Source organism: Bos mutus, chromosome 19, assembly GCF_027580195.1.
Source record: "Bos mutus isolate GX-2022 chromosome 19, NWIPB_WYAK_1.1, whole genome shotgun sequence".
NCBI lineage: Eukaryota > Metazoa > Chordata > Mammalia > Artiodactyla > Bovidae > Bos > Bos mutus.
The window spans coordinates 14,231,910-14,244,559 of record NC_091635.1 but is presented as its reverse complement, the minus strand read 5'-3'; the positions used below and the strand labels follow the sequence as shown (position 1 = coordinate 14,244,559).

Genomic DNA, 12,650 nt, shown 5'->3' with positions numbered 1-12,650 from the left:
TCTTTCTATTAGGCCAACACATCAACTGAACCAACTACTGCGGTGCGGCTTCTGCCACCGGTCTCCAGAGAAGCGTCAGGCTGTGCTTCCCTGCCAGCGGCGGGAGCTTCAGGAACATTCCGCCGGCCAGGCCGGGAGCCCCCTCCCCTAGGGGCTCACCCCCGGATCCACACCGTGGCCTAAGGAGGCGCTATCTACTAGACTCGCTCTATTTCTCAGGAAATAAGTCAGGGTCCGGCCCCCTCCTCCAACCACCAGTGGCTACCAGTGGGCAAACCTCCCCTCAAAGGCGCTTCCTCCCACAACTGTCACAACTGTCCCCGCTTCCTCATCTCAACTCCAGTTGGCCCTTCTTCTCCTCCGCCAACTGCCCCTTCCTCTCCCCTCCCCCACAACTGCCCCTTCTTCCTCGTCCCCCCACAACTCTCCCTCGCACCCCCTCCCCACTTCCCCTTCTCCCCATAGCTTCGCTCTCTTCCTCTCCCCGCTTCCCGCTGCCCCCAACACACACCTCACGATGCCGACCCTCTCCTCCCTAGACCGACCGACCGGTCACTCTAGCTAAGAAGTTGCCCCGCGTGACTTTCTCCGGCAGGCGCCCGCACGCGTCGCCTCGGCAACCCTGGGCGTGGGGCGGGGAGGGAGTGGCAGGGGCCCGAGCCTGCGGAACCAGCCTCCTCTGCGCAGGCGCAGAGAAACCCCAGTCCGCGGCTGCTGGCACGGCTTCGTCCGCGTAACCCAGGCGGGGACCCGGGGCAAGAAGGCTAGGGGGCAAGGGAAAGCCGCTAAATCTGGCAAGCTGGAGGGAAGGGGGCTGGTCTGGGGATGGGCTGGACGAACTGGAGCTGGAAACAACCCTTGGAAACAACTGAAAAGGCTGGGGGAACCCCAAGCGCCCGACCCCGCGCCCGGGTCTGCGGGCTCCATCCCGGGCGAGTCCAGCAGATGGCGCCCGAGGTCCCGCCTGCGAGATTCACACGCGCTCTAGAAGGAGCTCCAGGATTTCGAGGCAGCCGTGGCTGCAGCTGAGTCCGGGGGAAAAACCGGGGCTGGAGCACCCCTGCCCTCCCGCTCGATCCCCCTTCTTAGTTCGGACTGGGGTCTAGGATCGCCGGGCAGCGCGGGGCGGGGGAGGGAAGGAAGAACGGAACTGGAATTTTTGGAATCTGAGGATTGACTTTAGAAAGCGTCGCTCGTTTTGGGGGAGACAGGAGGCGGGGACTCTCTGGGGAAGGTGACCGGGCCGGGGAGGGGCTCGGCTCTCCATAAGAACAAAGGCTGAGTCCTGGGGAATCGGGAGGAGAGGAGTGTGAGAGGAGGGGCAGACCGCGGCCGATGCTAGGGGGCGCTGCAGGCCTGTTCTGCCAGAAGAGGCGCCTGGAAGACTGAGCTGTACCTGGGGCGGTAGAAGCTTTAGGGAGGGCTGGGAGATGGAGGGAGGAAGCGAGTCAGGGGGATGGGAGGGCACCCTCCCCGCTTCCATCAATAGTGCCTAATTAAGACAAAGCCAGCAGCGAGCCCACTGATTACATTTCCATGAGGAGCTAAATTGATGACAGTTTCTTTGCTGGATGAGGAGCGAAGCTGGCACCTCAGTTCCCCTTTTTCCTGGTTGATGCTCACACCTGACGGGTCTCATTATGCCAGTATTCTGGCAGGAGAGGAGTGGCAGCCCCTGGTACTCCTGAAGGGCCTGTGGATTAATACACACCCGGACCCAGCTCTGACCTCACCATCCTGCCTACCCCTTGGCATGCCCCCCCCCCCATTATCTTCAAAGTGGGTGTCTGGGCTCCCGCTCAGCCCACACTCATGTTGCTGAGGGCAAGGATTGAAGGAGAGGGGGATCCTGCCACACCCCACAACCAGCTGCACAGCAAGCAGGGCTACCCTGCTAACCAGTTCGGCAGTGGGTGGCAGAGAGGTGACGTGATTGGTCAGATCCCCCAGAGAGAAGTCCCAAAGGAGTGACGATTTGAGGGGAGGCATAAGATGGGGAGACTTATAAGCAGGGCTCATGGCTCCCTCAGGGAAAGAAATGTTGTGTAGACCCCATTTCTTTTCTGACACCCCCCCCACAATCTTGGCTGTGCCTAGGGATCCCAGCCCCCTACATTATGCTAAACAGGTAATCAAACATCTCGCTTTGCTAATTACTCCTCAATCCGATTAAACACTACTGAAGCTCATCAACAGAGGTAGAGGTAGGGGAAGGGCTGAAGGGGGGGCAATCACATCTGTGATGGGGGTCTTGTGCCCAGGGGCTCTAGGAGACAGCTGAGAAACAGCCAGGGTAGCAAGACTCAATACCTGGCAGAGGAAACGGGCAGAAGAGTTGTACCACACTGCTTCAGGGTTTCCCTCCTCCCAGAACCTTCGTTACCCTCAGAAGCCAGGCATCTGGCAATTCCCACAACTCCACACACACACACACCCCTGTCCCAGCTTTAATAAGTCCTGTTCTCTCACTGTCAATATTTGATTTCTCAGAGCCATCTCCACGGAGAGAGGGGGCTCTTCCCCTGGAGCCCCCCTACCTTGGCCCTTTTTTGCCCACCCCAGGCTCTTTGTGCCCCCAACCTTCTCTGAACTAGCTGATTTAATGAAATGATATTAAAGTCTTAAGCAACTCCAAAAGAATGGTTGTTATGGTGAAGGGAGTGGGCAGGACGCCTGGGTCCCTGAGGGGAGCAAGGGCTGAGGAGGAGGGAGAGGGAGCCAGAGGCTAAGGTCTGGAGGCCCCAGTCCCCAAAGGGGAGCAGCAGATTTAGGGTAAGCTGGGGGCTGGCCCTCTGGATGATGGTAGGAAGCAGAGGATAAGGGCTGGGGGCTAGAACAAGGTGGGTAGTGGGAGGACATTTCCGGGGTCCAGGTCTCAGCCTGCTGTCCAGGGCATCATCAGGGATGGAGAAGCCAGCTGGGAGCACAAAGCCTCTGTGCCAGCAGCCTCCCTGCTGACTGCCCTGGGCCGGTCCCGTGAGAACCAAAACAAGATTCCTCTTCAACCCTGACTCATCCCTCCTCCCCTCCCCAATCCCACCCCTCAACAGACCCCCACAGGTGATTTGTAGCTGATGCCCTCTCGGTGGTAGGTGGTCGCAGCCAGGAGGGAGTCTGTTCCATGACAGGAGTAGCTGAGAGTTTCCAGGAGAAGAGAGAACAGAGGCCAAGAGATGGGGAGCCAAGCACCACCCCCATCTCCCCCCACCCATCCCATCTCACTCCCCTGGGGACCCTGGCCCAGCCCCAGTCCCCTTGGGGTGGTGGGAATGCAAGGACATTTGGCTGAGCTGATTGATGAGGGAGGAGGCAGCCACTGGGCACTGAGGCTGCTGTTTGCTGAGCACACAGCTTCCTCCCCACTCACCAGCTGCCGCTCCCCCCCACAGGCTGCTCGATCTACCCACCCCACCACCACCACCACCAGCCACTGGGATTGGAGGGAACCCATGCCTGAGTTTTTGATGGCAACTGAAGGAAATGGGAGAGCCAGACCACAAAGGGCTTTGATCCTACTGGGACCCAGGGACTTGGTCCCCTCAAAACTCCCTTCAGTATTCCACCTTCCCTGCTACCTTTTAAACATCTCCCCAGTGCTAAGTTTTCCCTCCCATTTAGTCTGCATCCTTTTCCCTACCCCCACCCAACTCCTTCAACCCATCTCAGCCAACCCCCAGCCTCCAAACCAGCCTGCCACATCTCTCCCAGCCTGCCTACAGATCTTGAAACGACTCTCTGGGGAAGGGGATGCCCCATGTTCATGATTCCCTTTAGAAAGCTCCATTTTTTCATTCTAACTAAATTTCCAGTTGTGGTGTCAATCATCCTCCATCAGAAATTCCCACTGCAACCCTTTGCTCTATTCTCCTTTTCTTAAAACCCTCAACACTGACCACATACACAAACATAAACACCTCAACTTAATTTACATCCTGCTTCTGTTTGGAAGGATAGAAAGTCTGAGCTTCCATCTGCAGCAGAGCCCCAAAGGCAGCCTCCATCCTATGCTGGGTGAGGGCTTTACCTTCTGTGGTCACCAGCTCTCTCAGATCCTTTACTTCCACTCTGCCTGCCTGCTCTGAACTCTGTCCCAGCAGCCCAAAATCTCAGGGCATCATCCCTGCCCTCCCAGAGTATAAACTTTAGTTGAGGAAAACACAACTCACACCTGCACAAGAAACAAAGGGGCAACACAGAAGACCAAGTTAGATCAGCTTCCTAATCGTGGATTCTTCTTAGTCATTCGCTGCCCTGCAGGCTGAGGCTGGGGAAGGACAGGACACGTCTAGAACATGTGTGTGGCTGTGATGTATTCCTCGCTGTTCCCAAGCCCGCCTAGATTTCCCCTCTGTGCTTCGCACTTTCTGTTCCCTCTTTCTGCTCTGCCCTTCCCATAGTGTCTGCCTTCCTTAGGTGCATGCTAAGTTGCTTCAGTTGTGTCAGACTCTTTGCGACACTATGGACTGTAGCCCACCAGGCTCCTCTGTCCATGGGATTCTCCAGGCATGAACACTGGACTGGGTTGCCATGCCCTCTTCCAGGGGATCTTCCTGACCCAGGGATCAAACCCACACCTCCTGGATCTCCTGCATTGGCAGGCAGGTTCTTTGCCACTAGCGCCACCTGGGAAGCCTGCCTGCCTTCCTTACTCCTCATTATTAAAGGTCTTGAGCAAATGTCCCTCTTCAGAGAGACCCTCCTAACCTGAAGCATCTCCCTGATATCCTCCACCCTCTGCATCTCCTTGCTGTTTTGTTTATATCACTTATCACTACCAGAAATTTTATTACGTTTTCCCACCAAAATGTGAACTTTATGAAAGCAGAGACTTTGCCTTATTCACCTCATACTATTAGTGCCTGAAATAGTACCTGGAACCAAGTAGACATTTAATATGATGCTGGCGAATGAATGGATAAATGAATGTTTTCTGCCCCTCTTATTTCTGTTATAGCTGATATCCTGGGAGTGTGTTTGTGTATTTGTACCTAGAAGGCAAATGGGATGGCGTGTGTTGTTCTGTATGAAGTCACCTGAGCTTTCAAATATCAATAGCTCAAAAGATACACAAGTCACCACACATGTGGAAGGCTGTAGGTCTTGTGTTGTCAGTGTGGGGAGAGGGAAAGTCCATAGATGCCAGTGCTCTGAGGGGGTGTATCCCAGGGTAGTGCAGGGACTGCAGAATGCACTGTTCCTCTCCCCAGCTGTGCATCTGTCCCCAGGTGTCTTCCTGTCTCTCAGCATGTTGTGATGTCTCGGCTGCTTTGGTGAGATGTTTGTCTGTCACGGAGACTGTTTATCCCCACTGCTCTCCCTCTCTTCTCTCTACCTGTTCCTCTGGATATATGTGTAGGGGGAGTCTTCCTTGGCTCTCTTGCCCCCTCTCACACACAGCCCTGCCCCAGTCATGGACCCCTCCCTCGTTTGCTGGGCCCTGTTGCTGGGCTCTGGGTTGCCATAGTGACGGTTGCCAAGTCCCTGAGGCTGATAGCCAGCGATGGGGCTGTCGGCTCCATCCACGCGGGAGGCTGAGGGGGGCTTCCCATTGTGTGGAGAAGGGGATGTTGCCATGACAACCAACCCCCACTAAGGGGCAGGGACCAGCCCTTCCACACCAGCCTCCAGCCTCCCCACCTCAGGCAAGCTCCAGTGCAGGCTTAGAAGGCAGGAGTAAATTCCAGACAACCCAGCACCTGGCCTTCCAGTTTTCAACTTCCCTCCTATAGCACCTGCACCTCTTGGGACCCAGGCATCTTACTCAAACAGGGGGAGGGACAGGGGTCTCACCGGATAGAGGCGGGCCAGGAGGACCCCTTGACCTCCAGGCAGATGGGAGACAGTGGGAGGGGACCTAAAGTCAGGGAGGGGCGGGTAGGGCAGAGGTTGTGACCCCTGTCGACTGGCTCCAGCGATGCTCCTGACGGCTGCTTTTGTGATTGGAGAATGGAGTTGAGTCTAGGGGGCTGGGCATCCAAGTTTTATGGGGAGAAGAGCCTGGGTTAGTACACAGGGAGCCAGGGGATAGATAGCTTGATGCCTGGGTCCCTGAGTCTTCTGGACATACAAGTGCCTTGGGTCAGGGTAGGAGAGTATAGACTGAACACGTGAACATGTTTTTCTACTTTGTTTCTGAGACTTGCCTTGAGTCTGGTACTTTGGTTTAACAACAGATACTTAGGTTTTCCCCCATGTGTGAAATTATATTCAGACATCCCCAATAGCATGATGTATTGGTAACTCCCACTCCCACCTGGGTTTTTCTCTCCCTCCATTGGAAGTGGCTGCCTTCCTCAGCCTTCTCACTCACCGCCTTACCCATCCCATCCCCTTCCCTCAGCAGATCATGCATTATCCACCTCAGTGATCCCACCCAACCCTCTCCCTACTCCTTGGTTTCATGCAATCCAACCTTCAACTGGAAAGTCATTCTAACCACCAGTTCCCCATTCCAATTCATGTCCAAACATTTTCCAGCCTTCTTGTCAACTTTTCAAGTTTTTTATTTTTTTTCTTTTTTTTTTTTTGGTTTTTGTTGTTCAAATTTCCCTTTTACAGTAAAACTATTGAGGTGATGGCCATATACCGCCACCTCCCCCATGGCAATATCAACTTCCTGTTCCCTGGAAGGAGTGATTAGAAAAATCAGGAAGGAGCTGGGAACTACAGCACCAGAGAGATGACCTCTGGTGGACAAAGCAACCATTTGGCTGGTGATTGAGGTGGCCGATGTGGTGCTCAAGGGCAGCTCTGATCTAATGGAAATGAGCTGGGAGGAAACTGAGGCAACATCCAATTGTGCACTAGAGGGCTGGAAGAGGTTATCAGCTGGTCACTATGAAAAGAGTGGCTGTTGCTAAGGACCACCATCAGTTAGACCAGTCAGTAGGCCACCATTTTGGTCACTAAGAAGGGAGCTGTGTTGAGTTTGAAGGGAGTAGGATAGGGAGGATATGATGAACAACACAGCCATCTGGGTTACTGGGGACAACACATGGGTTCTTGGGGTCACCCTGTTGGGTAACAGGGACTATATTGGAATATGGAAAGGGAAAAACAAGACAAATTGAGCCTGCCACAGCAGATGGCAGTCACCTTAGCTGTCGTAAAAGCAGCACAGAGAACAGGGGAAGGGGGATCCTGGCACGAGCCACTGAATACTAGGAAGACCCTCCTCAGTCCACTTGATCTTCTTTAGAGTTAAGTTCCAGCTTCCTCCTGAAATGGGAAGTTCTTCCTGCCCCCCCACCCCTTCTCCACAGAGTATGAACCATCCACCTCCCCCCACCCCCCAGACTAAGCCACTTCCGGTTCCAGCCAGACCACTTCCTATTTCAGAAGTGCTACTTCCTGTCCTGGATGAAGGCACTTCCAGTTCCTGCTGCACTGCTTCTGCCACTTCCCAGGCCACTTCTGTCCAGGCCTGGTCACTTCTTGTCTGGAGCAAGTCACTTCCTGTCCCAAGTGGCCCATTCAGCATCAGACCAAGTCCATAAGTGTCCCGACCGGCTCATAGCTTGCTATTGGCCACTGGACAAAACAGCATATTTCTTCTCATGGTAGCTGTCTTGACCCAACCACCCCAAATGGCTGGAGTAAGTATGTAGAGGCCTGGGGCAGGGCAGAGGAGGAGTCCTGCTGCCCATGCCCTGAGCTGGGGTGGAATGCCAGAGCCTTCCCCATAAGGCCCCCATTTTTGGCAGACTAAGGGGAGTGGTTGGTAAGAGAAGTCAGAAGAGGGAGCTGAGGGGAGAAATGCTTTGATGCCCCGACCCTGGAGATGAGAGGGGCACAGGATAAGAAGCCAAGAGGGTAAGTAAAAGGAGATACAGGGAGGAGGATGCTAGGGAAGAGGAACAGACCTAGAGACAGAGGAGAGAGAAAGAAAATAAAAGAGAGGGAGAAGAGAAAAACAGTGAGAGGCAGAAAGAGGAGAAGTACCAACCAAAAGACAGACTGTTCCCACCCCTAGCTCTCAGTGGGTGAGGGGAACAAGGATCTCTGGGTCATGATTAGAGGAGGAGGCTGAGTCTCTGCCCCCTCCCCAGGGGAACAGGACCCAGAAACACAGAGACAGAAGGGTACACACAGCCAACCAGAGGGCAGGCGATAGTTGGGTGGATGTCTCAGGGAATCCTAAAAGTGGAGGAGAGGCAAGAGCCAGGAGGAGCAGAGGAGCTGATGGGGCAAAGGGGGCCAAGGAGATGCTAGAGGTGTCCCTCAAACCATGAATTAAACTGGAGAAGCACCCCACAAAGGGCTGGATCCAGGAGAGCCAGGTTGGAGGAGCCCTCATACCTTATAGTAGATGTTTGGGGGGCTCTGGGGGGGCCCATCCTGCACGATGTACACAGGATGCCCATAGTCACCACTCACCTTCTCATAGTGGGGACAGAAGGGGGGGTCTGCAGTCCCACCACCCCGCAGAGCTATGCCTAGCTCCCCAGGCTCAGTCTCTCTAGGTCCCATCCCACCTCCACCCCCCAGGCCCAGGGACCCTCCCCTCCCGAAGGAGCCAGGACCAGGGTGGCGACTCTCCGAAGGCTTGGCCCGCCGTCTCCGCCAACACATGGCACCCCCAGCCCCTGCCACGCCCAGCAAGAGCAGCGCCAGCCCCCCTGCTGCCCCGGCCACTGCAGGCATGCTGGGAGGGGGCAGGGGGCCTTCAGCACCCCGGGAGGTTGCATTGCTGGTGGGGTCACCTGGCAGGGAAGGGGTGAAGGAGGAAAGAGGGGGAGGGGCTGAAGGAGCCACCTGGGCATCTGGACACCCAGCCTTGGGGGTTCCCATGGGCTTCCCCAGTAGTGCTCAGGCCCTTTGGAGACCCTAAGCCCTTCCCCTCCCCGCCAAGCCCCATTCCAAATCCAGGTGTGTCCAGCCCTTCAACCCGTGCCAGGCAGTCCTCCCCCCTTCTCTGACAGCGCTGATTGAAGCACTGACTTGGCTAATTAGTTCTAATTGAGTCTTTTCCTCATTTGGCTTCCATTCCTGTCCCACCCTCCCATCCTCTCTTCTCCTCTTTCCTGTATCATTGCCCCCAAAACTGCAGAGGGAGGGAGAAGGTGGCGGCAGGGCAGCTAGGGTCCGAGAGCAGAGGAGGAGGGAAGGCAGGAGGCTGGACCCCTGGTTCCTACCTGCAGTGCTCTCTTTCCCGGGCTCCAGGCTGTGGGCTGCCCCTCGGTCTCTTTCCATGGGCATTTCAGACACAGGCTTTCGGGGGGCAGCCCCTCCTCGGGGACCTGGAGATGGGGAAGACCTGAGAAAGGGGCTGAGACAGCAGCCCCCTGACCATGAAGATACTGCCCCAGCCTCCTTCAGCCCTTAGCAGGTGTGCCCCAGCCCCGCTCACTTTGTCCCACTCGGAGAAGCACCTTCATGCCTCTGGTGAGGCACACACCTCCCTGCAAGCTCTCCAGGCCTTCCCGGGTTCCATCCGACGTGGCTGGAAAAGAACCAGAGGGAGAATTTGGTGCTCAGAGCTACCGCTATTCCATCTCCACTCCTGGCCCCAACACCATCCGAGGTGGCTCCAAGGGTCCCTTCCCTTATCTGCCCTCAATCCCAGGGGTACCTTCCCACTAGACCCCGCCCTCTGCCCAGCAGTACCAATTATGTAGTAATCGTGGTGTGAGCGGAACTCGTGGCCCCAGAGATTAGGGCTATACTCCTGGAACTTGATGGTGAAGCGGAGATCCAGATCTGGCCGGTCACAAGTGAGGAGGAGGTTTGGGGCAGGGGGTGCCTCACAACGCCGGCCCTGGGCACCCCCTACCAGGTACAGCTTGTAGAACTCATAATTAGGAGAGGAGTGGGGACCCGGAGGCCGGGCCCGGGGGCAGAGCAGATCTAGCCGGTCCCCGATCTGAGGGTAGAGCACGTAACCACCCTCCGCCTGGAACCTGTGGGGAGGAAGGCGAGGTGGACAAGGATGAGAGGTGTCAGAGGTCTGGTCCCTGAGCTTTGCCTTCATCACTCCTCACCCCTGCAGGACAGCCTTTGTCTGAGTGGGGAGTCTGTTCTGACAGTGTGGGCACTAAGGGCTCTGGAAGCTCACGTTGGGGAAGCAGCAGGAGGCCCAGCTCAGAGGTCTCCTGCCCCTTGGTGTGCCCAAATGCACTCTTCAGCCCGCCCTCACCACATGCACACTGCCATCTCTCGCTCCATCACCAGCCCTGTTGCCATGGCAACAGGATGCCAGTTACCAAGGAGCTGGCCTCTCTGGAACCACACAGCCCACCCTCCCAGGTGATTTCACTATTCCATGGCAGTCAACGATGGGGGCAGAGCCTCCCCTCCCCCAGGCCACCACTGAATTTCAGGGATTTCAAGGCAGAGGGGGCAGAATGGGAGGAGGGTGTGGAGGGTGATCCAGTGACCCCAAGTTGGCCAGGCAATGTGACAGAAGGCAAACCTGGCAATGGCCCTAAATGGGGCTAATGGGAACCAGGGTCTGTGGGCCAGCTGCCCCAGACTTTACCCTGCTCAGCACCCATCTTCCCCCAGGTCCCGCACCTCCTAGGGAAAGTGACCTATTGCTTTGGAATGGAAAGAGCTGACTATTCTACCCACAGCTGACACAAGCCCATGTCTCCCTTGGCCCCAGTGGCCACTAGCCTAACCTGCCAACAACTGCGGCCCCTCCCTGTGCATGAACGGCAGAGAGGGTCTCCGAACTTGGTCACAGGGGACTGCTGCTGGTATCTTCCCAGACTCCCTCCCATCCAACATCCCAAAGATCCCCCAGAACACTCTAACTCCCTTTTCTCAACTCTATCAGAATAAGCCTAAATTATATCCTCACTCTGCAGTTGATACTCCAGCTGCATGTGGGAGCTGGAGGGTAGGAGACTGGGAGAGGAAAAGATATTTGAGATTAGACCCCAAGAGAAAGGGGAGGGAGGCGGCCAGGCCAGGGAAATGTGACAGAGGCCAAAGAACAATCACCCTTGTTCTCCTTTAATGAGCTTATAATGTGTTCAAATACCTTACCTCTAATCTTCATAAAGGCTGTAAGGACTGAGGATACAAACTTGGAAAGGTTAAATGACTTGCCCAAGGCCACACGGCTGAAAGCCACAGAGCTAGGATTAAGACTTAGAAGGTTGTGAGCTCCAAAGCAGGACCTCTTCCCATGGCCTCACACAGCCTCCCCGGGTAAGTAGGAAGTTTTCAAGACCCAGAACTCTTTTGCTCATGGGGAATGGGATCTGCATGGAGTCAAGGGACCTGGAGGACCTCCCAAGGGTTCTGTCCTACTCTGTGTGGCTTGAAGTTTCATCTGATCCCTGGCCTTTCTTCAGAGCAAAGGAAGTATGCCATGGGACAGAGGTCTAATGGAAGAGGTTGCAGCAGAGATGGGGGAAGGGGCAACTGAGTCCCCAAGACTCCAGATGCAAGAGAGAACATGGGGGCTTTAAGGGGTTCCAGACTTCTTCCAGCGAGAAATCCCCAAGCCAGGAAGGGCGTAAAATCTTCTGCTTGGGAAATTGTTCCACCAAGGGCTCACCTACCCTCTGTGGGCACAAGTGGGGAGACGGATGAGTGAAGAAGAGTCAAATGGGCATGGGTGAGTTGTCCCTGAAACCCCAACCTGAGCCCCTCCCCTCGCATCTCCACCACTGAGTCTCTTCTGGGGAAGGAGGCACCCCCCTTTCCTCTCAGCGCCTCAGCAGCACCTACTCAGCTGCTCTCCTGAGAGCTGACATTAACCAGGCTCCCTCTAAGCCCAGCCCCTGACACCACTCAAGTCTCCCACAAACCCAAATAACTGCTCCCTGGCCCTCCGGGTTACCCAGGAACTTTCAAATCCTTGCCCCTTGGGGGTCTCTCAAACTCTTGACACATGGCTATCACCACCCACATCCAGCTCTGTGTGCCACTCTCGAATCTGGCTCCCAAGATCACCTCTGTCTGGTTACCCATCAGCTCACATCCACACACCAGCACCCTCCCTCCAAGCCTCCTCCCAGCTCAGAGAACCCAGCCCCTCAAAGTCCCCAAAGCTTCCAAGCTTCCTGCCTAGGAGGTGTGGGGTCTCCCCAGCCCGGGGCCGCTCACCTCTTGTTTGCCGAATTCCAGTAGACAGGCTCCAGGCTGAGCCCAGACACCAGCCCCAAGACCCCGAGCAGCAGCAGGGTCCCGACTTGCACGCCCCCCGGCCCAGAATGGGGGGCCCCCATGACCCCGCCAAGGCCTGGGGGGCGGGGCACCAACTCCCCCAAAGTCGCTCACCCCCGGGGGGTGACTGCCTTGGCCGCCCGGGCTATTCTGCCCGGGCCACCCGGGTGGCAGATGCCCCCGGCTCCCACGCGGACCCGCTTCCTGCTCCGCCTGTGCCCCCGCTCCGGAGCTCTCAGCCCACAGGAGCCCTTCCAGGGGCGGTCTGCAGGCGCCCTATGCCCCCGGCCCACGCGCCGGCACCCCGGGATCGGCGAGCGGGCCTAAGTAGGGGACTGGGGGAGCCGGGGGCCGGGCGGGGGCGGCATGGGGCGCCAGGGGAGGGAGCGGGGAAAGGGGCGCCGAGCCGGAGCCCCAGCCTCGCTGGGATTGAGGGCAGCGGGCTAAGGGAGGAAACCAGTCCCGAGCCCAGGAGGGGGGAGTTAAAGGAGAGGCGGGGAGGGGGAGAGGATGGCGGAGGGAAAAACCGGAGC

General features: G+C 56.6%; 2 protein-coding genes across 7 annotated transcripts in view; both read right to left on the bottom strand.

Moving 5' to 3' along the window:
• DNAH2 (dynein axonemal heavy chain 2) overlaps nucleotides 1-631 on the bottom strand; it is a 108,195-nt gene extending 107,564 nt beyond the window's left edge. For all 6 annotated transcript variants that reach the window (XR_011467942.1, XR_011467943.1, XM_070389410.1 and 3 more), the window contains exon 1: nucleotides 512-631. The gene's annotated coding sequence lies outside the window, so the exon portion shown is untranslated. The remainder of the gene's footprint in view (nucleotides 1-511) is intronic.
• Nucleotides 632-6,531: 5,900 nt separating this feature from the next.
• Nucleotides 6,532-12,576, bottom strand: EFNB3 (ephrin B3). The gene is made up of 5 exons (XM_005894804.3): nucleotides 12,058-12,576; nucleotides 9,607-9,899; nucleotides 9,350-9,442; nucleotides 9,135-9,239; nucleotides 6,532-8,702 (listed from the first exon to the last, which is right to left on the bottom strand). The coding sequence occupies exons 1-5, from the start codon at nucleotides 12,177-12,179 to the stop codon at nucleotides 8,293-8,295; spliced, it is 1,023 nt and encodes a 340-aa protein (XP_005894866.1). The 5' UTR covers nucleotides 12,180-12,576; the 3' UTR covers nucleotides 6,532-8,292.
• Nucleotides 12,577-12,650: the final 74 nt, after the last annotated feature.